Here is a 26,160-nt window from a genome sequence, read left to right on the forward strand (position 1 = left end):
ACTATTAAAAAAGGAACTTTAGTATTTTTGTTTTGGTGTGGATTTTTACTGTCTGCCTGCTGGCTTTGTGTTGAGTTTGGGCTTGGTTTCCCATGTGTTTTCTTTTTTAATACAAGTGCAGTATATCCAACAGATGCATCACATGTGGTATTCCCTATATCACATTTTGCTTTGCAGAATTTTTTTATATTCTGTGTAACAAAATTGAATGTAGAATTTAAAAGAGTTAGGTGTTTGTACAGACCTTATCAGTTAAGTATCTTCATTTCAGATGTTTTTTGGTGCTTGTTATCCAAAGTTTGAAAGAAATTATATATTTAAAAAGTCATGTTTTCCTTATACAGATAAATTTACCAGACAAGGCAAATTATTTCTTGCCTTGGAATTTACATGCAAATTTATGTATGCATAGCAGTTACTTTTTATATTATAAATTAATGACACTTTTTCAGTAAAAGGGAATATACAAAGTACTCAGACTTTGATCCCTGAGTCTTTGATGAAATATATTCATTTTTTGTGTGACTTCCACAATTTGTAATAAAAAGGTGGATTTCACCTCCCCTTAGGCACAATTTTGCCATGTTTACTCACTAGCAGGACCTTACCTGCCTAGGATGAGGAAGGGTAGCAAAAGTGGACACCTTAAATATTTTTTGACAATGCAATTCTCAGATAGGGGTAGCACAGACAAGTGTAAAGCAAGCTTCCCTACATTTCCATTTAAATATGCATCAGTCTGATTTTTAAAGTATCACCATTAGGTATAAAGTGGTAATGAAGTTTACAAGTTCATTTTGTCCCAGATCTTTGCTGACTGTCAGGAACAGTGCCACTGACAACTGCAGTTGTGAGTGGGATGTTTGTGGGATAAATTTATTACCAGAGTCAGTCATTCCTTTAACATATGCTACCAAACAGCTGTCAGTTTGTATCATTTTTCAGTCAGAATCAGCTTGGGGGTTTTTTGAAGTGAGGGTATGCTTTTCTATATTTTATTTGCAGGCTAGAAATAAGTTTAGTACAGCCTGCCTCAATAGAACATTTAGTGCAATGAAAGCAATAAACAAAAATCTCTGACTTAATGGCTCGTCAGCAAATGGTTATCATGGAAAGAAAAACATGCAGTTTCTCTCGTGAGATGAAGTTCTCCTGTAAATACATTTGATGATTGATATCAAGCTGAATGCTCCCACCGAATGGATTAAAAAAAAAGATATAAAATTCCCTACTAACAGATTAAAAAGTAAAGTCAAATTTCTGCAGAACACATCAATGTTTTCAGTGATGAAATTTTGTTTCATGATCTTATTTACAAAAAGGATGTCTTGTTTATCATGTGATCTGGTCCTTTCCGTGAACTAAAACTTTTAGTCCAGTGAATTTTTTTGATGCAAGGGGAAGCTAGTAATAAATGAAGGAAAATATTGACATACCACAGAAATGAGTGATTGAACTGATATACAGTTTATAAAAGCTATTTGAGTGATGCAAAACTTGAGAGATTGTAGAAGATCTGTTTTCACACCATTCTTCTGATTTAAGCTGTAGTATTTTGAACTTAATACTGATAATGTAAAACGAACTTGTGTTGAAATGCATGTCATTTCTGTATGGCAGAAACGTTGGTAGGGGTGCTGGCTACAAAAACAGGTCTAGAGGAGAAAATTCAATGAAAGAAAGGCAATCGATTCTCCTATCTTTTTTTTTTCCCCCCAAACAATTGTGAATACTAAGGTAAGCAAAGGACAGAGGAAGAGGAGAAAGGAAAAAGGCGAGTAACTGCTTAGAAGAGCATGGACAGTAAACTAATGGTGTGGGTGAAAACATATTTATAAAGATTCTGATTTTACTTTTTCTCCTCTTCTTTTGATGTATGGCAGCCCATTAGTGGGAAATGCTTGCACGAAGCTGCTTTTCTGGATCAGAATGTTTCATCTCAGTTGTTGGCAGCACATGCCAACAAATCTGAATATAGAGATACGGCTTCTGTCTGCTTTATATTGCCTGCCAGCAGGAGCATTGATGGAGTGAAAGTTTAAAATTACTGTAATTTGTTGCCTCCCAGTTATCATGAGCATCAATCTTTTCTGTCTGGCCTTTTCTTTGCACAAAAGCAGTTTTTCAAAAAGACAATGCACATATTATTGTGAAAATACTCAAATAATCTAAACGGGACTTAGAAATCCTCTTTTAACAACAAAATACAGTCCTGTTTATAACATTTTGATTTTTAGTTATATTTTATAAGTTATACTATATAATCTTTGGTTTTCACTTCCCTCCCCCCACCCAGGGTGCTGTGATTTATTATGAACACTGCTAATAAAATATGTTCTAAGGTGGGGTGACAACATAAATAATTGCAAGGTAAAAATCTAGTTGTTCCCAGACTTGTGGTATAGTGTAGTTTTGCATGGTAGGTGTTTACAGCCTAAACAAATGTACTGAGTAACAGAGGACTTGTCTTGCTTTTTCTCCCATCGCACTTCCCCCTTCGCAGCTGTGCAATGGAGGTTCTGTCACAGAACTTGTCAAAGGCCTGCTGAAGTTTGGCCAACGGTTGGATGAAGCTATAATCTCATACATCTTATATGGTGCTCTCTTGGTAAGGATGTTCACTGGGCTTGTAATGACAGCAGAGGGTGCAATTTACTCATCTCATACATCCATTGTCCATTTATAAAGTATGGTAATGTTGACAATATTATGCGGGCTATTGTAGCAGCAGGGGTTGTATCAAGCATGTAATCCAGTGGACAGATGTTTCTATAGACTATGTGCAGATTGTCTTCATTACATGCCTTAATAGAAGGGTAATTGTTTTTAAATAAGGGAGTAAACTTATTTTTGTTACTGCTGGTATATAGGGTCTTCAGCATTTACACAATAACCGGATCATTCATCGTGATGTGAAAGGGAACAACATTCTCCTGACAACAGAAGGTGGAGTCAAGCTCGTTGACTTCGGTAATGACCACTTCCCATTTGTTTTCCTGATACATGCAGTTTAGCCAAAGGCATCTGTTTACTTTCCCCTGGGAATGCAGAATGCCATAGTGAGAGACTTTTTCAGGATACTCAGATTATTTTAAGAAAGAAACTGGAGAAGAAACTTGATACAGCAAGAATAAAAATTCTAACCAAAAATCAGTAATAGACTTTGAACTTAAAAGCTTAAACATAATAATTAAAACAAGTTCTGAAGGTACCATTTTATTTACAAAGCTCTTTTGCATTTCACAAGGAATGTCAGTTTCAGGGCAGTTGTCCTCCTAATTTAAATATTATATTTTTGCATATGAAAAGGAAACATTCTTCTCTCCGAAATAGCTTTTGCTAGCCTTAAGCATATTTGTTCCCTCTGAGCAGAAGGTAAAATGGGCCCTTGGGGCCAAAATGCAACATCCATTTAATTTGTGATTATTGCTGTTAGATTTGAGCATTGCATAAGAAATGGGGGGGGGGGAGGCAGGCAGAGAGAGAGGGACTTGGCAATAGAATTTAACTCAGTTCAGCAATATTTTTTTCCCCTTTAAACACGCACGTACTAAAATAAGGAAATGCTGTAGCCATCAGATATATATGCAATGGAATGGGCAATTTTATTAAAGGTAACAAACAGATTATTAGTAATATGATTTATTAATAAAACCTTATAATGCATAAGGGTGTAACCAGGGTGGTAATCATAATTGAGGATAGTGTTGTGTGAATAACAGATGTTTGTTTAGCAGTGCATGAGGGTAAAAAAAAAGGTTCACGAAATAAGAGTAGTGTAAAATGGTGTTTCAAAAAAATCTGCAAATAGTAATGTATTTTTAAAAATAAAAAAATATTAAATTTATGCCTTGGAAAGAAACTTTAATACTGATGTTGTCATGGTATTATAAATTTAACATAAAAATCTATTGAAGATGCTAAAGTAAGTTGGGAAACAGGAGAGTCTTTAGTATCTTCTAGGGACAGAAATTCATTATTTTGAATGGTAAAGGCAACAATTAAAATAGTGCTGGGAGTAACATATGGCCTGAAGCAAAACTGGGAGTGAGTCCCTGACCTAGTACAAGGGAGGAAGATCCCTTCTCATTTGGGGGAGTTTTGGCAGTATGATCTTCATTTATAACTACTCCATTCTGGGAAAAGTTGGCTTTTCTCCCCAAAGCAAAATATTTTTATCAGATGTATCAAAGGCCTTAGCTGCAGCAAAAGCTCAGCTTGGAGCTCTGCCTTCCAAAGGCAGATTAGTGTGCTGCAACTCCAAGTGCCAAATCCAAGGAAACTGAGAACGCCAACCTTTCTGGTGCCCCATGGGTGTCTCTGATTCCACATTTAGGATTTCAGGGCTTTTTCCTACTTTTTAAGTTACAACAGTAATGCTAGAAAATTGCAACAAATACAACTATCTCAGAAAAAGACATGAGTTAAATCTCAAGTGTTTTCTAACATGTAATGGCTAGGAAATGCCAAGATATGCCCACAAATCTGTGGGCTTCCTGACTAAAGAAGTGTCAGGCACCAAGCTTTCATTAAGTTGCTATTTTCCCCCTCTAGCCCACTGCCGTAGTCACAGAAGGGACTCTGGGAATAAATTAGGACTGAGTCAGAGGTGTTATTGTTTGAGGAACCATTTGTCTCATTTATTGCAGAAAGTGGAAGTTATAAGTTATATATTGAAAAATGCAAGGAGTTCAGGAAGAAAAGGGGCTCATAGTTCAAACAGTTGAATGGCATCAAATTGGAGACTATTCTTGCTTCTGCCAGTGTTTCTCTGTAATGTTGGCAGGTTACTTGCATCAAACTTTCTAGAAGTGCCCGCTCTATTCCTCATTTTCCTGATAGCCAGTTTAAAACAACTTGTCCTCCTTTGCAGAAAAGCTAAGTGTTCTTGAACTGCAGCTGAGATCTATTACAGCTCTACTTGAGCCAGTGGAGTGCCTGAAAAGTGAAAGATCTCGGATTAGGTACCCAAAAACAGTGGATGCTTTGGATATTTTTAGGTTAATCCCTGGAACTAATAATCCTCTCCCATTTTGCAGCAATGTTAAGGAGATTTATTGTTTGATGAGGAGGGAAGGAAACATGTCAAAAGCAAAAAAACATTATAATTTTAGTTTTAGTAAAGGATTGGATATACAAAACAAGTAACTAGAACTCAAATCAATGGGAAAAAAAAATTAAATGACTACCTATTCAGTGAATGCTATCCGTTTCGTTCACATGCATTTAGGTCACAGAGAGGACTACACAGATATCCTTAATTGAGGCTTTTTTTTTTTCTTTATTGCATGACTTTACATTGAAAAAGCAAGTTGTAACACACATTTCTTCCCTCAACTGCTCTCAACAGCATGATATATTTGAGTAAATGTTGGTCACAGCATAAGTTGACCCAAAATGTCTGCAATTTATCATTCATTTATGCTTATGCTCGCTCACTCTGTCCTGCTGTTTCCCTCTCTCAGCTCTTTGGTATGCAGCGCTGTTTTGGAGTGTCCATAGATCGCAGCTACAAATTAAGCTAGCTGAAGAGAGATCAGAGTTAAATGCACAGAGGCTTGCTGTAGGTCCTAGCCATTAACTGTTTCACTGTGGTACCCAGGAGATCACAGAAGGCTTGCAATCACACTGAAAAATGAAAACTAAATACAAAATTGAATCTTGGAGCTGGCAATCAAATTTTTTAACTTATGAATTAGGAATTCCAATTTCTTATTTATTGGTTTTTATTTATTTATTTATTTATTGCTTGTTTTTAAACAATGTTAAGGTGAAATAAGTTTTTAAGTCAATATTGGTTTTGTATCAACTTACTAGAATGCTCCTGAGCTCTAGAGTTTAATTATATGATTACAAGAGCACAGAACAAGATTTGCTGTAACAGTCCATTCTGATTTGTTAACGTTTTTTGATTTTACCCTAGTTCGTTCTTCCTTTTTTAAGCTGTGCTTCAGTAGTCCAGCCCCAGTCAGCAAAGCACTGAAGCACAGGCTTTGTTTTAAGTATGTGCTTAACTCCCTAAGTACAAGCTGCAGTGTGAGTTTGAGCTTCCGTGCTTTTCTCAGTAGGGAAAGATTTAGGCAAGTGCGTAAATGTTTGTTGAACAGGAGCCTCTGCAAATACTCTAGTGAACAAGTTTCCTGCCAGTGGTGTTCAGGGAGTAATTTCTGAAAAAGCAGTTTTAAAGGTAAGTTGTAATTTGAATGGTTCCTGTTTATACTCACGAAAACAGCAGAAAGAAGTCTGTGATATTTAGGTGCCAATTGAATTTTTGAGTTTGAATGAAAGTGCTTCAAATGGAGAGTCATTCACAAAAAATCTTTCAGCAATTCTGAACAAATACAGCAAGCTGTAATCAATCAAATGAAGAATTCAGTCCAAATGCTGCACCTACTTTGGCCAGGTGTTCTGCATCTGTACTCCCAGGCTTGGGGTTGGTTTTCCAGATACTTGAAATAAACTGACTGAAATGACAGAATGAATTTGAAGCCAAGTGTTTTGGATCTGCTTTATTGCAGGTGTTTCAGCCCAGCTCAACAGCACACGGCTGCGTAGAAACACCTCGGTGGGAACACCCTTTTGGATGGCACCTGAGGTAGGCAGATGTTCCTATCTGGGTTGTCTCCATTCATTGCAATGCAGACTTTGTTGCCACTTCCACACAGCAGGAGAAAAGGGTATCTTTTTTTCCCTCCCCTGTGGCTGTGTTTCTACTTTACATCTAGGCCCCTGTTCAGTAAAATGAATGTACTATTAGGATATCCAAAATAGATTTATAATAATTTTCATTATTTTCTTCTCTGTAATGTTTCCATAAAAGTACAGATAATCTGCAAATAACTGAGGGTCTCCTTGAATATTTTATGGCTTTCCAATCAAATACTGTATGTATATTTTGGTGTGCTTGTCTGTGCCACTCAATACAGACTGGGAGGAGAAGGAGGAATTTCCACATTCCTGTCTTTCTATAGGACTCTGCAGAATCCTGACTCAGCTATGTGTTCTTTAACCTTAATCATTGACTGGGGACCTACATGCTTAGACACATGGACTAGCATAGATTAAAAACGGAGAAAAATAATCTACAGGTGGCCTAGACAAGTATCTGAGACCAAATTTTTACATACTGCTTCCCAGGCATAGGCCTTTTCTTTCTATTTCATGAAGCTCTATAAAGTTTTAACACTGTCGAACAAAAGCTCCTTATGTACTTTCCCTACATTTGGCATGAAAGACGTTAATTTTTGCCGTCCGTGCTTTAAGAAACAAAAATTACATTTGAAAGATACAGATTATGGAAACAAAAAACAGGGCATGAAAAGGGAGTGGTTTGTTTACTTGTAAGTTGTTAAACCTTCATAACAGTAGCAGCCTCATTTTTGTTGAAGGCCATTCAAATTATTTGAATTTTGGGGAATCTGGGATGGAATTTGCATCTGTTACAAATGCAGACAATTCTATTTCTGTATGTCAAACAGTTAAAAGTATTGTGCAAACATTTGTTTTAAAACATTTTATACTTTTTATACATCTGTTTCTGTTGCTAAGGAAGGCTAATTATAGCTGTGCAGAGAAAAGAAGCTGCTGTAACGGATCCAGAATTGATGTTGCACAGTCTCACAAAGAATGGTTGATATTTTACCATCTCCATAACAACCAGTTTGCGTCACAAAGGAGACACACGATACCTTAGAAGCCACTGTGCAAGCATTATTTATGGAATCACCTTGGTTGGAGACATCCTGAAGCCTTTATAAAATACTCCTCTAGATAATAATGGACATATTATGAAATATTTTAGTGAACTCAGATTATTAGAAGTTATTTTTACAGTACTGTTTTGCTTGAATAATTGTCATCAAAGACAGTAATCATACCAAATTTATTTTTCCATCCTGCTTGAAAATATTAATTCTCGAGGTAAAAAGCCAAAGAAATAAGCAGAGATTTTGTGGTGTATTTTTGGTTTTGTTTTTTAGAAAAAAACCCAAACTTTTACTATCTGCGTGAGAAACGTAGGAGCCTCAGTCAATGCATAATGCAATCGTGGGACCTCATCTTCTCTAAGGGTGAAAAAGATGGATTTAATCTGAAGGGGGAGTGGAGAGGGGAGATGAAAAAGTTTGCGTTGGAGGAAGAGACTACAGGAGTGTTGCAGAGAAATGAACCTTTTGAAAAGAAGCTGACAGAGAATATATTCCAGGGTAAACCCCAGGAAGATAAAACCCAGAGAAGAATGATGCAAAGTTATTAAAGCTGGCAGATAGGAATAACTGGATATAAGCAGGAGACAAATATGCTGGAAACTAGAATCACTAAATCAGCCTGGATCAGGAACAGTCTGTATTATGAGAACCACCATATTTTAAGATGAAGTTTGCACAATGTGTCAAAGGGATTAGATGGCATGGTGTTTGGAACAGCAAAAGTCCATAGGAAAATAGCAATGACTGGGGGGTGGCGTAAGATGTTCTGTTCAGCTCGGTGTTCTTACTGGAAGCATGAAAAGCAGCAGCTTCACAGTTTTCAGTGACTCAGACATCTTGGAGGGCTCTTTTTTTTTCTGAAGACTGTGAGGCTCGTTTAGCAGCAACAGGACAAGTAAAAAAGATTTGTTCTTGAGCATTTGTCTTAAGCAGAGCATGTGATTAACAAAAATTTTGCTGAAAAATGAAAATACAGGGAAAAAACTAGGCTGTGTGGAAGCAACAGAGGAACTTGGCAAGGATGAGTCAGTTTGAGAGCAGCTTTAAAGTAGACTCCCTGAAAATCAGTCATTGCGATTTGACCTAATCAGTATCATCTTACACTTAAAAACATAGGCATGTAGAAAACAGAACACTGAATCCAGGCATGCCAAAAAAAGATAAATAGGCAGGATAGTTTAAGTATGGTAGATGTTTAAAGCTGCCTGTTGCCAAACACTTAAGTTACCTAAAATCTACTTTCATTATAGTGAAATAAATTTTGTTGAATGCTAGCTGGAGGAATCAGATTTGAAACTTTTGAACTGAACTGCCATTACATCTCTAGTTCTAAACCTTAACATGTCTTGATTTCAACCTCCAGTGCAGAACTGAAGAAAACACAGTTCAAATAGAATTGCAGTTTTCCTTTTTCTCAAATATAATTATATTATCATGATCTAGTTGGAAACTTGACTCTTGAGACAAGCTCAGTTAGAATCTGTACATGTTTTCTTTGGCCCAAATCTAGTTTTAAGAGCAGAAGTAGAAAAAGATACTTAAAGTCAGAAAGAACTGGAGAGATGCTGAAGGTAATTTAAAACCACAGTCTGTATGCTGTTCTATTTTACTGACAACTGCTAAAAATTACAATGGTGCACGCATACTTACGCTTTAAAAGGAGCATAATTAAAACATAGTTCATCCTTTGAAGAATTATGTGTTGAAATATGACACATGACAGTAGGAAAAGCTGAGACATTGATAAAGGTATCATATGAGTTCTGTAATAATGAGTTAACCAGAGGTAAAATCTTGGCTGTGATTTGCTATTGATTTTAGGGGATTTCAGATGTCACAGTATTATTTAAAGCTGTGTCAACTCTGTATTTTGGATATTTTGTTACAATCATGACAAGATGAAGTAACGATCAGTAAGACTGCCCCAAAGACAACAGATTGTTTTCCTTCCCCTGCTGAATTAAGGCATACGTCCTGGGATAAAATTCAGTGCATCTGAGCATCAGAATAGATTTCTGAAGTGTTAGAACAGTAAGTGACTAGTTTAAATTGTCTTTCTTTTTCCAGTGCTCCTTTGTATTTTTAAAATTTTCAATCTGATCATCTGTGTGTACAATAAGTCTAATCCTGAAACAATGAATAGTATTTGCATTGCTTCAGTGCAAAGCAGTGTCTCTGCATATTCTAAAGAAAAATCAACCAAACTGGTAAAAAAAGCACCCCAAAAAGTAATTTGCATTAATGTAGTTGAAAAATATATAAAGGGAAAAATCTAATTTTGCAAAGACTCACAGCAGCTTTTCCGCTGAAGTCCATAATTCATTACAGTAAGGGCTGTATTCAGGCCTTAGAATTTGGTCAAAAACCATCTTCCTTTTGGTAGATTAGGGCTGATTTCTCTTATTTACCTCTCTATTGTAGGAGACATGAAAAATTTGCAAAAAACTCCATTTAATAGTAAATACAATTCATGCGTAGTTAAATACTGTGTTGGAAAGACAGTGTAGAAAAGATAACTCCATCACTAACCTGGGCTTATGCTTTTAATTAACTCTAAACCAGGACAGTGATACATTCCCCTGAAACTGTTAAACATATTCTCATTTTGTCACACTTCAACCTAGGTTATTTTCCAGCCCTTAGCTTACATCATGGGACTCAAGGTCAGCATCCTGTTAATAGCTCTAGGTCTCTTCACTTTAATTCCTTATTAGCTAAAATTAGCTCTTCTGATATGCACATTTTCACTACATTTTTAAATGCCAACTAAGCATGGAATTTTGTAAATGCTGATTTATAATGAACTGTAGGAATCCACCACTTAGTATATATAGGTTATAGGGTTCAAGGATGTATATACACTTATTTTTCTGCCTGAAAGCCATTTTAAAATAGTTGTACAGTAAGCAGTATGCATATTTTGTGATAAAGAAACGTAAGGAACTATGTACCTTGTCTAATAAGGAAAATTTTGAAAACATTTCCTTTTAACATCTACCATGAAGGTGTAATAACTATTCTTTTACAGTTAATGATAATTCAGTAATCTATCTTAACTCTTAATACAGTTTTTTTTACCTCGTGAATTATAGTAAATGAGATAAGATTGAAAACATAATTTACAAAAAATAACTGATTGTCCTTAGGAAGAAACTTCACATATGGGAATAGAAAAAACTTGCGCTGCTTTTACAGAATTTGTGTTTGTCTGGCATCACGATTAATTAATAGTGAAATATTTTAAAATCCCACACATTTAGTGGGTAAATGTAATAAATGTGATAGATACCTAAATGGTAAATATAAAGAATAGTGGCATTGAATCACAGAATCACAGGTTGGAAGGGACCTCAGGGATCATTCTAGGAAGAGCGCAGCCTAGACTAGATGGCCCAGCACCCTGTCCAGCCGACTCTTGAAAGTGTCCAATGTGGCCGAGTCAACCACTTCCCTGGGGAGATTATTCCAATGGTGGACTGTCCTCACTGTGAAAAATTTTCCTCTCATGTCATTAATAACATAGATTCTTGGTACATTGTGATTTGAACAAGTGCTTGTTGTTTAACGTTTCTATATTTATGATTATATATTAAGCCTAGGGTGTAAAGGAATTGCCTGCTTGGCATACATTTTAGAATCATAGAATTGAATCATAGAATCATTAAGGTTGGAAAAGACCTCTAGCATCATTAATTCCAACCATCAACCCAACACTACCATGTCTCCTAAACCATGCCCTGAAGTGCCGCGTCTACACATTTTTTGAATACCTCCAGGCATGGCAACTCCACCACCTCTCTGGGCAGCCTGTTCCAATGCCTGACCACTCTTTCAGTAAAGAAATTACTCCTAATATCCAATCTAAACCTCCCCTGATGCAGCTTGAGGCCATTTCCTCTCGTCCTATCACAAGTTACTTGGGAGTAGAGACCAACACCCACCTTGCTACAACCTCCTTTCAGGTAGTTGTAGAGAGCGATAAGGTCTATGATTCAAATGGCTGCATATGACTAAAATGCTTGTGACTCTGAGATGCCACCTTCTGAAAGTTGACTGGCATGATTTAAACAGAGTTGTCTTTTTGGGAATGCAGATCTTTAGGAATTGAATAAAGAAATAGAATAAAGAAATAAAAGAAATGGCAGTTTCTGCTTTTTTTTTTTCTTCTCCCCACTTTCCTAATTTTCTGTGGCTCTCAAACCCAAGCTTTAACAAGCTGCAGTAGTAAGGAGTTATGCTAAAGTTGCTTAAAGTCCAGAAGGAAAGCAGTGGATTTCAGAAAGCTGAATTGGAATACAGAGGTTTCTTTAAAGGAGATGACATGCACGAGAGGGAGAGAGGTTGAGAGCAGAACAGGCAGCACCAGAGAGCTCTCCCTACAGAGCGGGGTCTGGCAGAATGCATCACCTCCTGTTTTGTCTCCAGAAGAGCTGACTTCCTACTCCATGGCAGAAGGGGGTTGAAAAGGAGGTGGCATCTGGAGGGAACCTCAGGGAACCTTCCCAGTAACCTTGATAACATGGCCATAATCTTGTGAAGGGATGTGGAGGGGTTGCAGATGCTTCTGTTTTGTTCTAACCCAAACAGCAGCTATGAAGGGGTGGTAAAACTTTCATGCAGGGTGTTTAAAGATTTTAAAAAACAAAACAAAACAAAAACCCCAAACCAGTAGGGAATCATTTCAGTACCACACTACATTGCGCTGAGATCCCTTCATAAAATGTGTTTACTTATGAGGCTAGAGCTGCCTCTGAGTTTTCAGTTTCTTTGTGAAACACCATTTACAAATCTGTGTGAGGTGTGTAGTGTATATGCTTGCTGCTCAGGAGTAAATTTTTGGCTCAGAAACAAAACGCGTCGATGACATTAGTATTAGTAGTGTTGAAGCCATGATGGTCTCATGGTATAAAGCAAAATAGATTAGTGTGCTCGAAAGCTTATCCATTTTTCCTCATTGTATCATTTGGTCTAATAAAAGGTATTATGTTTCCCTACAAATGTAGCCTGCTGCCAGTGCAGTCTAATGGGCTGAGGAATATGTCACTTTGGTGAGTTAAAAATAAAAATTGATTAATTGCAGCTGTTAAAACACAATTGACTACTGACATATAATTACTTTTCAATGTATCAACATTAATTGTGATAGTTACTCATAAGAATTATTTAAAATATTACTTTTTATTTTGGTAACATTTCTAACAATATAATTTTGTGATACACCATGGGAAAAATGTGTATGATGATAATAAATAAGGAACTGAAATCCAAGTAAGAAAGTGGGGGAATATGGAACCAATTTCAATCACAAATTTGTTCTTTTTTTAATTGGGTGAATGTGCTTGAGGGGAGGGTGGGAGGGATAGAGATAGATAGGTATTACTTTGGTCTGGATAATTCAGTATCCCCAGTGCTGCTAAATGCTGTCATGGAAGACTTTTTTTCAGTGAATAGGAATTAGAAGAATATTTAATATTATATTTCCTATGTAGATATATGAAGTTGGGTTACATAGTGTCAGGTGGAGCACAGAGGTTCAGTTAGTTTACTTCATTTGGCTTGCATAGCTAGCATTTTTGTTCTCCTTGCAGCAAGGGTAACAATTTTGTGCCACATTCATTTTACATGCACAGTTCTTTTCAGCATTGTGCTCACACACCTCATAAGCTGCTTAGTTAGCTACGTCAGCTGAGTACAGCACCGCCTTTCTTCAGGAGCATCAACCTTTTTAACTCCAGACTCCTTTCTGCGGGTGGGTCACCAGCGCTAATTGTGTAGCAATTGTCTCCAGGTAGCACATCTGTACTGCTATTATTGGTATTCTGTATGCTTGCAGCTATACTTTGTACGCGCATATATACTGAAGCAAAATGAAAGTAAGTTCACATCTAATAGTTCTGGGTAAACTTAAAAGGGTTTGATATATTTTGCTTCAGCTAAACGTGTATAGCTTCCTCTCTGCCCAAAAGTCAGTATGACTACTGTACAAATAACAGCTAGTTCTCCGTATTACGTGTTTTCCTTCTTTTAAAGTCACCTGTGATCTACTATGGGCTTGCTGAAGTTCAGAGAAATCTTTGCATTGATTTCAGAACAAGTAGAATTATATCCTTGAATATAAAGTCTTCTTGTCAGGGTGTGAATCACCCTGACACAAGAGTGTATCTCTGTGAAGTTGTGTTTTTGTAGAAGTGATAAATCGCACAGAATGCCTAATCACTGGCTACTCTAAATTCCCTCCAGTTAGTGTGACTGATTTGTTTATATGCTGTCTTTGCCAGACCAGTGAATTCCCCCACACCTCACTGTGTCCCAGTGTGACCCTCAGCACAATTAGTGTTGACAACTACCATCACATTGTCTGTTTCTCTGTGTGGTGTTCAGGTGCTTTCCATCCTATGGCAGTATGGCTGGGCCTGAAATCATGATGAAATTACAACTAATACAAAAGGTGACAGCCTGTCTCCTTAGCAACCTGGGCCACTGTGTGCGCATAACCAGCCCATGCCAAAGTGAAAGGCTTGATGCATATTCCCATGATGTTTGCTGGCAAATCTCAAGATTAACAACATCACCCCCTGAAGCTTTGGCGTGAAGATAGTGTTTGCAGCAAAGCAAACTACTTCTTCCTTTTTTGCTTGTACAAGCAGGGGAGGATTTTGCTGGTTGTAAAATAGGTACAGATGTTATCATGTCTTTGCACAAGGTAGAGAAATGAAGTAGCATTTTCTTCAGTTTCAGATAATTTCTTCTGTGCTCTCTGTCTTCATGCCCTGCTGGGCAGAGCAGGCATCAGCAGTGCTGAGAGGCACTCTTGGCTCCAGGACTCTGACCGAAAAGGACAGAGATTTCCAAAAAAATAATTATCTCTGAGTTCCCAATAGAGACAGGAACGTAATAAAAGATAAGTCAATGGCATTTTTCCTTTTTCTGTTTGACCTTTAGAGATTTTTGCTCTGCAGGGAGCTGCAATAGTTTTCAAGGCAAAACAGGACTGGGGCATTCCCAAGGACTTAGCTTGTAAACTATGACTGAGAGAACTTTCTTCAGATTTCAAGGTAGAGTGTTGTCTGCTAGCCAACACATAGAGCAAACTTGCCAATGTGCACCTTTTAACAAGGAAAAAGCTGCAAATTTTAATTCTTGCTTTAAAAATTAAAATCAGTGGCATTTGTCTTTCTCTAAGTAGTGCATAAGTTGGTAAGATTCTAATATATCCCACAGAAATTGAAAACTTGTTTCAAACCAAAGTGATCATTAAATTAATACACACGCTGCATACACAGTGTCAGAAGAGCAGTTCATTTTGCATGTTTTCTGTGAGGCTGATCTCACTATAGTCAAGCTATCTGTCTAAAACATGCTGGGTTGCATGGTCCACTGGTTGAATTTTTGTAACAAAGAGAATGCAGGTTAAGGGGAATATTTTTCTAAAAGAATCACTGCAGGCTCTGATATTGGAATGGAGGAGAATCTGATAGTGTTTAATTCCCCTTGGTTAGAGTGCTGGTATTTTGCCATAGTGCCATTTTACTGCCATGTACCATGTTTACTGGAGGTGTAGCCGTTAGCTGTGGAGCAGAAAGCCGAAGACATACAAAGATGTGTTATACATTCCTTTCTCTTTGTTTGGTAGGTAATACATTGTGAAGCTGAGAAAAGCTCAAAGACTTTTTTTTCTTTTTTAAAACAGTTGCAGTATACTTTGTTTTCTTCATCCATTATGAGCGAAAAGCCCTCTGATGCTCATGTTATTTTAGTGTAGTTTGTTAAACTTTCTAAGACTGAGATACATAGCAAGTCTTGCCATTGGCCTGTAGTTAGAAGCAATTGTGGTATCATTATAAAGGAAAAAGTGTGTCTTTGAATGTGGGAGACCAGCCATGTTTGTGGCACTGCTGATGAACTCCAGTGTGACCTTGAGCAGGTCCTTCTTTTCCTTCCCTTGAAAATGAAAATATATTCCTCTGCATCATAAAGTTTGAGAACAAATAGACAAGTTTGTGCAAAAGACTCGGTGCACTAATGAGAACCAGACAACATCTGAGGTAGTCACTTTCAGGAGATGGGCTCTAGCAGCTTTTTAAGGAACCAGATAAAAACATTTCATGTGTTCAAAAAGGAAGGAAGGCACAGTGATTTTAGTTAGTCACATATGGGTAAGCTACTTGCAACTTCTGAGTCACGGCCTTTGAAGCTGACTTGCATGATTTTTTTTTTTTTTGAGGAAGTGTCCTTGAGTATACAGATGATTTGGGGGACTGTATAAAGAAACAAAAATAATCAAGAAATACAAGCTTCCCTTTCAATCTCTGAGCAAAACTATAATGAAGGAAACTCCAGCCAACTCCAAGTATGGCCTCTTTAGAATATATTATTTAAGTATCTCTGATAGATCTTTACACTGACTTTCTTGCAAGTTTTTACAATTTTATTTCTTTCCTTCTCTTTAAGGCATGGTATAAGGAAGCAAAATTATCATATAGGCCTCTGAAACAAGGGTGGTGGCTTGAAGCGCTGTGCTTGAGTTGCATAGAATCCATCTACTGCTAGTAAAAGTAATCTTTTTCAAGAGATAGAGGGATCTCTGGGATGAGATCAAGGCTATAATGAACTCTTTGAAGAACGAAGAAATATTTCAGAGCTTTCACTTAAGACGATCCATTAAAGAGAAGGGAGATGGGAAAATGATCTTCATGTGACAACTTTGAAAAACACAGCATTAGCTAACAAAACTCTGCCTCTTGAAGTTGATGGAAAAAATCCCTTAATCCCCTTTTGCAGTGCTTACTTCCCCCCCCCATTCTCTTTATTTGATAAACAAATAAAATGTGTAGGGGGAATGTGTATGTGTGTTTTTCTTGGATGGTTTGCAGACATTTTGCTGATCATTTTATCATGTCTTACAGATCACCAGTGTTCCCCAGGCAATAGTTGAGAAACACTGGTCTAATACTCTATCAGAAGATTCTTTGACATTACAGCAATAAAGGGGAAATACTACTGTCAGTAGGGTATGAAAAGAAATTTCTTTGGCATTCTAGCCTGGAAAAATTGAAGAGGAAGAGAGAGATCTCAACACTTGTCAAAACGTTGGTAGAAAATTAAGGAAAGGTCTTAATTTTTCTGGACTAAGTTGCTCTAGAAAACTAACTGAACTATTTGTATATAGCAAAGGAATTAACTAATGTCTAACTTTACTGCCAAAAAACCCCCCCAAACATTTCAGTATTACTTTAACTAGTATGTCCGACACCCCTGATTTCTGGTAAAGTAAATGACGAATGATGTATGATGGGGTCATGAGTCCCAGAGTAAGAGATGGACAGGTCCTGTGGGCCTGTTGGATAGAACCTCTACCAGAGGCAGGAATGCCTCTGTTAGGCGTAGCTTATGGAGAAAGTAACCAAGAGGTTAAGCTGGAATCAGCAGCTTCTCCAGGAAAGGTTTTGTTACAGCAGGCTGAGTGGCTCTCTGCCAGCAGCTACGTGGGGTGCTGACATGTATGTTGGCATCTCTGCAAAGCATTGTCCCAAACTGAAGCCCTAACACAAGAACTCAGAAGTAATACAGAAGGAAAAAAAAACCAACCCTCTTCTAGAACATAGATCAGCCACCCTAGGATGTGCTGTCAGAAGGTCTGTTTACCTTAAGTACAAATTAGTAAAAATACTTAAAACTGTAAGAAAAATCATGGAAACTGATGCTACCAATATGTGGGGATCTGACAGATTTTCAAAGCAGTTGGTCTAATTGATGAGATTTGGGAAGACAAACTTGAGACAGGATTCCAATTCAAGGTAGAATAAAAGGCAGTGAAGCTGCAGTTTTCATCTCATCCCTTTGCAAAGATAAGGGCTAAATTTAAACTTTAGTTTGAATCTCGCGTTTAGATGAAGAATTGTTTCCATCTTATATGAATAATTAGCATATGATTAGAATGCAAACAGTGCGTTAGCTGGAAATGTGCATCAAGTTTGTGATGTAAGACAATTCTGAAGTCCAAGGAGTTATTCCTGTTAACTTCAGTTTTCCTTAGACAAAGTACATGGTATGTTGACTAAGATTTTTTTAAACTACTCAAATCTAGTAGAGACAAACAAACAAAAGAATTTGGCAGAAATGACTGATGGAGTATTCTTATCTAAAAACCAGCTGTGCAAATCAGTCTATCCTCATGAATAATCATAGAAGTTAATAAGAATAACATCAATAGGGTTTCCTGCTATTGTAATAGGTTTCTGTAAGAAATGCTTTCAAAAACAGAATTTAGTGAAGTGGTGTTCTTTGTATAGATATTTGAAGCATTTTATAGAGCTTAAAAAGTACTTAAAAAAGAGAAAGATTGTTTTTAAAGAAAAAAAAACTAAGAGAAGTTCTAATTTACTGTTATATTTTTGTGGGTTTTTTCCTAACTGGGAAATACAGCCAAAGATAAGAGATCTGAAAGCTACATAGGACTTTAGACACGACTCAGAAAAGTACTTTCGTGTCATACTCGTGTGGCGTGAATTGTACATTAGGTTAAAGTGTTGTTTGCTGTGCTCTTTTCTGATAGGTCATTGCTTGTGAACAACAGTATGACTACTCATATGATGCTCGATGTGACGTATGGTCCTTGGGAATAACAGCTATTGAACTGGGGGATGGAGACCCTCCTTTATTTGACATGCATCCGGTGAAAACCCTTTTTAAAATTCCAAGGTATGGCACTAGATGGCTCTCTTCACTCACTTGTTTGTTCAGAGACAATCTAGTCAAAGGAGAAAGAAATACTTGGTGAATGTTTGTGCTTCAAATCCTAAGAATGTCTCATAGGAAAAGACATTAAAAAGCTGTAATGTTAAAGATGGGTTTTTTTCAGCCTGACTTCTACAGTAATTTATATTTAAAATGCATTGAAATTATAAAGACTTATTTATGTTATTCTTATCTTAAAATATAAAATCATATAATAGCAAGGTACCTCCCTTCAAAAGTACTTTTCTTAGCTACTATTGATGAAAACATTTGTTTCAAAAGAGGAAGAAGCCAACATTTGTAACAACTGAATAACATTTTTAAATGTTATTCCCCTAGAGTCTTAGGCTTGTTTTACTGTGGAAGGAAACCACACAGTTTTGACAATGCTATGAAGCAGTCTGGAAGTTTCAGCAAACTGGAGTCATAATTTATTTTTTCATTTACCCAAGGATGTTAAAATGTGAAGATTTGGATTGTCATACATGGATATGAAAAAGGGATAGAAATTCCCTCTATGTATAGTAATGTAAATTAGCTCTATTATTTCATGCTGTTTATTTTTGGTTTCATTTTGTTGAGCTGTCCTGAATAAGTTAAGATGAGACTGACAGTGTAAAACAGAGTTTAACAACAGAACAGTTGTAGTAATAGAAGAAATACAGAAAGAATTTGTCCATCATTGATTAGACTGGTATCTACTTGTCTTTTCTACATTTTGCTCATAAAGGAAGAATCGCCACTGACTGGTAACAGTTTAAAACCTTCAGCAATACAAGTGTTTGACCTTTTGTTATCTGCACAGTTATCATAGGCTTTTAAAATTTCTTCTGATTGCAATTTGCATTTCTGATTAAGTCTATTTATATGCAGGTGCAGTTGTGCTGGGTTCTGCGTCATATAGTTATCTCTTTCTACCCAGCTCAGACATGAACTGCCACCACTCTTTTCCAAAATTATTCATACTGGAGCAGCAGTTCATCTTGTTGCCTTTGCACAAGTGTAAAACAGGTCCTGGCAATTAAGGCAGCTAGGGAGGCTTCAGATTACTAACACAGTATCTATAAATTTTATCGATGCTCAAAACAGTTTATACCAAAAGTAACAGCAAGCAATAGGAAGATACATAGAACAGGGCCTGTAGAGGCATTGGTTTCTAGCTACAGTCTACTTCTTTCCCTATTTGCTGTTGCATCTCTGTATGACTTAACAAAACAAAGGTGAAGTATCTATCTGATGAATTAAATAATGGGTACATTTACTAAATGGAATGGTAGCAAATTTTAAGTCAAGAGATTTCTCTCTGCTTTGCATTTTATGAGCTGTAACCCTGCTGTGCTGGTAACTGTGCATTCATATTAGATAAAGTGGACTCTGATGAGTGCTGGATGGCATAAGGGCCTGGGGTATAGGAGATAGAGCTTCTCTCCTGGTACTTGTTTGAAGTCAATTCAGCGAGAGTAAATATGGTCAAAAGGTGTGTTCCCCTCTTATAGTAGTGTGACAGTTTAGAAGTAATCTTAGCGCAGTTCTTGATATCTGTGCTGCAATTCAGACATTTTTAACAGCATTTGCACCAAGAGCATTGAGGCTCTTCTCAGGTTGAAGGTGGTTCTTCCAAGCACTGGCTGTTGAGTGCTCAAGCAGCGATGTATAGAAGCATTGCATCTCACCTTCTGAGACTGTTCAATCCAAAATCCTATGAGCTCAGGCATCTTTACACTTTCTGCTTTCACGTTAATATCTGTGTCTGAAGTTATAAATGCAAATGTTAAGACATTTGGTCATTTTTCGGTAGGTAGTATCCTTGAGTGTCATCTCTGAATTTATCCAATACAAATTCTCACCTATGATAACATCTAGTAACAAAAAAGCCTACAGGGTAGCTATATTTTATTGGAAGAACACTCTCCTGTGTGCCACTTGCTAGCTTTATTTGGTAATCCTTAGCTGCCTTATGAGAAGAGGAAAGGTACAGTCAATCCCTATTTCCCCTCTCCACATGACTAAATGTCATTGTAAATTCCAATCAAAGGAAAATGAACCCTGCTTTTTTTTTCTTTTCTTTTTCATTATTGCTTCTCAGTTTCTTGCCCAAGACTTTCTCTTCATCCATCAGGCATTTGAGCCAAAGCTCTCAGCACTAGTTTTTGACTCAGTGAGACTACAGTTAGACTCTGGACTCAACAAGTTTCTTAACTGAGACTAGCACTTGTCACATCTCCAGAGACACTTGTGCTGTGCACAGGGATCATGTCTTAAAATTGCTCTGCTGATACCTGCAATCAAAGAGCTTACGTTAGGGTGGAGCGAGTGAAAGGAAGCATATTCATGCAGCTTGAATTCTTGTGTCAGCTGAGGGGTTGTAACCACTAGTGCCTGCGGCCTCCTGCTTTCTGTAGGAGGCTGCCTGTCTGAGCTTTCCCTATAGCTGGCTCTGCTCCACGCCTCACTTAAATCAAGACATAATTCTGTACATCTGGTGACATGGACGAAGGGCTCACTCAGCTGATTGCCCTTAGTTCATGAATGGTGACAGCACTGCTCTCAAGTGAAGCCTGGAGCTTACTGCTCCTGAGGGATGGAGAGAGAAAGAACTCATTCAGCTAGGTTTTGCTTTCACCTGGAAAATGGCCACTAGCAGGGGGGTAGCAGTTTCTGAAATTATCTCCCAACTGTAATTTGTCATTCAAACCACATTAATATTGGAGTACAATAGAGCTGAATGCTAAGATACACACTTCTAATTCTGGGATTCTGCCGGTGGTTTCAAGCCCTGGGTCAGGAAGCAATATAACCTTATATAACTCCAGCCTTCTGTATGTACCCATACTCTGATTTCTGACAGACACATACATAATTTGTTGATAACAGCTCCTCTTTTAGCTGTGGTTTTCTGTGGTTTAATGCGAAGCTGGCAAATCAGGTTTCAGCTATTGTTGAATGTACTAAATGCACTAATACCAAATGACACCAAAGCTGTACACAGTTATGGTGTGACTGTGGTACCCTACAGTCAAGTTCCATTTTATCTGGAAGTGTAAAAAGCTACTGCTAATAATGAGCAATAAATGTAATCGGCTATTGATTTACTGCATATATCTGATTTCTGTATGTGTTGTCTCAGGATAATTTTTGTTGTTTGGGCTGATCTGACTTTAGTTTGGAGAAGAAGAGGTGAAATTGCTATTCGGAGTAAATGACACTTGGACATCACTCAGGCAGAGAGTTATCAGGAATTATTTCCTTGATCCCTTACATTCTTGACTACAGTTGATCCGTATCTTTCTACTTATACTGTCTTCTGTGTGCTAGACAGGTCTGTTGCGTGTGATGCTGATTTCTTTACATTAGCGGAAAACTTTGCAATAGTTTTCAAGTTTTGCTATCAAGCAGTGAATAATCTGTTCTCATGAATGTCCTTAAAAATGTTAGTAATGATGAAATTGCCAAAGCTAGATATGGAAATGTCTGTGTGTTTCCACAGAATTCTTCCATTCTCAAGTAGGGAATAACATAGTTAAGGTTCTGCCATGTTAGTCATTGACTTTTTTCTAGAGACAGGCAGTAACTGTGCCATTAGCCTTGGCTTTGAGTTTCAACTTAGTGAGCGGTGGAGCTAGGCCTTAGCCTTAAATGAATATAACTGAAATCAGTGATTCTTTACTTTGACTTTATAGGGTTTGAATCAATCACTGAATAAATGATTTTGTACTAACAAGTCATGGCAGTTACATACCCCCAAGATCTTTGGAGATGTCTTCTTGTGTAGAACTCAAGTCAAGGATTAGGCTTTTACTGTTTTCATTTAATTTAAGCAGGAAAATGGGGAAAGCTAACAGTAGCCAAACATCCTACACTGTTTGTGTTCTCTAAACAAGAAGCAAATAAGCTATTGAATTCAGATGGTACTAGTTACAACGCCTCAATGTTCTTCCAGTATGTAAGAAACTGCACTTCTCTTTACTTTCTCTATAGCAGTTATAAGCATGGAAGGGAAGGTCAGAGTGACACTGCTTTAGAAAATTAAATATTCAGCAAAGCATAGTCAAAATTTCAGTCCCCAGGAAACCTTCTGGAGGAATGAAGATTTTATTCCCAAACTTAAGACTTCTGTTAAATTTACCACCTCTAACTAACACAGACCTATGACTGAATTATGTGACCTGAGCCAGGGATGGACTACGCTTCAGGCTGAATGGCTTAGAGGTCTGTAAAGGAGCATGTCTGTGGGTACATCATAGGACACCAAGGTGTTTGGGTCATATGGCATTGCTGGAAGAGGAGGCCCCTTATGTCCATTTAAATCCAGATCTATATTCATAGTTTGTATTAGAAATATTTTACGTTCCCCTCTTTGGAGGACATGAATGGAAAGCAACATATTTCACAATAAAACGTTCCAGTTGCCATGAACATTCTCTCTATCCCATCCTAGGTACGTATCTCGTTGGAAGACTACTGAAATTAGGACTTTCCCAGTCATACTTCTCTGTGCAGGCTAGTATTTATATAGAAATGACAGAACTTGTAGTTGTAGCCCTGTGAGCTGTCAAATAAGAATGGAGACTGGTCCATAAGGCAGAAATTCATAATATTAAAAGTTCTGATGGCACTATGTTTGATTTTTGCATTTTCTGTTGGTGCTCTGAGCTTCCTAGCTTTGTATTTTTCTATCTGTTTTTATTTTATAGTTTTCACATCTCTCTCCTTTCAAAATTGCTGGAAAAAGATTCAAATACTTTTGTCTCTAATCAAGATCCTGTCTGCTGAAAGTGTTTTGTTTGAAGATAGCTCTTAACAGGACATTGTAGATAACAAGGCCTCAACCATGCCTCTCTGTCTCTCTCCTCTTCCATATTCTCAACATGAGCAGCAACTGTCTTGTCTGATTGTTGTGCCCTTCTAAATAAAGAAAGGCACATAAATGTGGCCTTCTGTGATGGAGTGACTACATCAGTGGACAAGGGAAGATGTATGGATGTCATTTGTCTGGATTTCTGTAAGGCCTTTGACACGGTCCCCCACAGCATCCTTCTCTCTAAACGGGAGATATGTATTTGACGGGTGGACTGTTCGGTCGATAAGGAATCATTTGGATGGTCGCACCGAGAGGGTAGTGGTCAATGGCTCGATGTCCAGATGGAGCCGGGTGATGAGTTGTGTCCCTCAAGGGAGACAGTACTGGCACCAGTACTGTTTAATATCTTCATCAATGACATAGACAGCAGGATCGAGTGCACCCTCAGCAAGGTTGCAGATGACACCGAGCTGAGTGGTGCAGCTGACACCCCAGAAGGACAGAATGTCATCCAGAGAGACTTGAACAAGCTGGAGAGGTGGGCCTGTGTGAACCTCAGGAGGTTCAACAAGGCCAAGTACAAGGTCCGGCACCTGGGTCTGGGCAAACCCCGATATCAATACAGGCTGGAAAATGAAGGGATTGAGAGCAGCCCCACGGAGAAGGATTTGGGGGTACTGGTGGACAAAAAGCTGGACATGAGCCAACAATGTGCACTTGCAGCCCAGAAGGCCAACTGTATCCTGGGCTGCATCAAAAGAAGCGTGGCCAGCAGGTTGGGGGAGGTGATTCTGCCCCTCCACTCCGCTCTGGTGAGAACCCACCTGGAGTCTTGCATCCTGCTCTGGAGCCCTAAACACAGTAAGGACATGGAACTGTTGGAGCAGGTCCAGAGGAGGGCCATAAAAATGATCCGAGGGCTGGAGCACCTCTCCTACAAGGACAGGCTCAGAGAGTTGGGGATGTTCAGCCTGGAGAAGAGAAGACTGTGGGGAGACCTTGTTGCAGCCTTTCAGTACTTAAAGGGGGGCTATAGGAAGGTTGGGGGCAATCTCTTTAGCAAAGCCTGTTGTGACAGGCAAGGGGTAATGGTTTTAAACTAAAGAAAGGTAGATTTAGACTGGATAGAAGTAGAAATTTTTTTACAATGAGGATGGTGAAACACTGGAACAGGTTGCTCAGAGAGGTGGTAGATGTCCCAGCCCTAGAAACATTCAAGATCAGGTTGGACAGGGCTCTAAGCAACCTGATCTAGTTGAAGATGTCCCTGCTGACTGCAGGGAGGTTGTACTAGGTGACCTCTTAAGGTCCCTTCCAACCTAAACCATTCTATGATTCTATGAAAGAACATGATTTATCCTTTCTTATTTGCAGTTTCTTCCCCAGTGTTGTCCAGGGTAAGGATTTTATTATGAAATTCTAGTGATAGGCACATAAACGCTTCTGTTAGATAAATAGCACTAGTTGAGACTGCAAACAGATGTGTTGCTCCCTGTCCTCCATTTTTAGTGTGTTTTAAACTGTAACTACAAACTGCCTGCAGTGTGAAGTGGGTCACATATGTGCACTGGTGATCTGACATTGTTGATCCTTGTCCTGAATCAGACACACAGTTTCTCATTTCTAGAATTCTGTCTTGCAGCTACCAGAAGTCTCTGTTTGAACAGAACAGGAAAAACGTTTCCTTTCACTGAGTCGAGCAACATAAAATGTGATTAAAGATTGAATTTATTTCAACAATATAGCTGATTTCCAGAGGGCAGGTGAACCCTCAGAATTCACCGAGTATCTGAAGTTGGGCATGAAAAATAGGTGATCCCCACTGTGCTGTACTGTACTCCCTTGAAAACCTAACCAGTGTTTCACAGCAGGAGATGCTGGATGCTGAGCACTTTTGAAAACACTGTGGTTTTTAAGGCGTGTGAGTATTAACTTTGTACTTTTGATACTATGGCCTGAGCTGTGGGCCAGATGCTTAAGCATCTTCCAGTGTTAACCACTTTTCTTGAAGAAGAAAATGCTAGTTAAATTTTAAGTCAGAAGTTTCATTAGACATTAGCCTTCTGGACCTTATTTCTGTATTCATTATGTAGATTTGGAAGAGAAAGGGATACAAGTTCATGGAGTAATGCAAATTTTCAAAATCTCTTTCATTCATGAACATTTTATTATATGAATGTGCAGTGTCTTGGAAACAGTTGTGATACCACATGCATGATACTTATTCTTAAAACTGCTAATGAGAAGGAAGCATTATCTTAGAGCAAATGTTAATGTTCTGTTTTGCAATGATGCACACATTCTCCCTCATGAAAATGAATTCTTGGATCTAACTCATAAATCTCCTAAAAAGGGACCTCCAGTGCCTAGAGATAGAGATAAATCATACTGCGAAGACACTGAACCATGAAATGATTCTGTTAACATGTCAACTGTCTAGAATAAATTTTAAAATCTCCAACAGAAGGGTCTAAATTATGAAGGGAAGGTGGCCTAGCAAAGTTGGTAATTTGGGAGTTGATACTTTAACCTCTTCCATCTGCTGCCACTACTTAGGTGTGTCTGTTTTGGCAAAATATTACTAAGTAAAAGATTCTCAAATACCATTACACCTAAGCTTTTTAAAGTAAAATGGGTCCATAAATTCTTGAAATGATGTTATCTTGTGAGAAATGTATATCACATCAGTACTATCTCTTAAGGTAGCAGTGATTTGAAATTTTGAAAAGAAAAGTAATGGCTATGAAAAGTAGTGTGGCAAAGAGGAGATAAAGGTTGTATTTGTAGTCTGGAAAGGGTGGGTGTATAAACCACTGTAAAGGGAGGATTTCAGATCATGTTGCAAAGACCGTGTGTTTTAGGATCTCTCTCTTTATAATCCTGTTTACAGTGAGGTGGTAAATTAAGAGCAATTTT

At 37.9% G+C, this 26,160-nt stretch overlaps 1 protein-coding gene across 1 annotated transcript in view; it reads left to right on the plus strand.

Annotated features, from left to right (window-relative positions):
- MYO3B (myosin IIIB) overlaps positions 1-26,160 on the plus strand; it is a 227,026-nt gene that overhangs the window by 40,064 nt on the left and 160,802 nt on the right. The window contains exons 7-10 of the mRNA XM_075092498.1: positions 2,504-2,608; positions 2,871-2,970; positions 6,519-6,595; positions 18,262-18,407. Of these exons, the coding sequence (XP_074948599.1) occupies positions 2,504-2,608; positions 2,871-2,970; positions 6,519-6,595; positions 18,262-18,407 (428 nt within the window). The remainder of the gene's footprint in view (positions 1-2,503; positions 2,609-2,870; positions 2,971-6,518; positions 6,596-18,261; positions 18,408-26,160) is intronic.

This window comes from Phalacrocorax aristotelis, chromosome 5 (assembly GCF_949628215.1).
Source record: "Phalacrocorax aristotelis chromosome 5, bGulAri2.1, whole genome shotgun sequence".
NCBI classification, from domain to species: domain Eukaryota; kingdom Metazoa; phylum Chordata; class Aves; order Suliformes; family Phalacrocoracidae; genus Phalacrocorax; species Phalacrocorax aristotelis.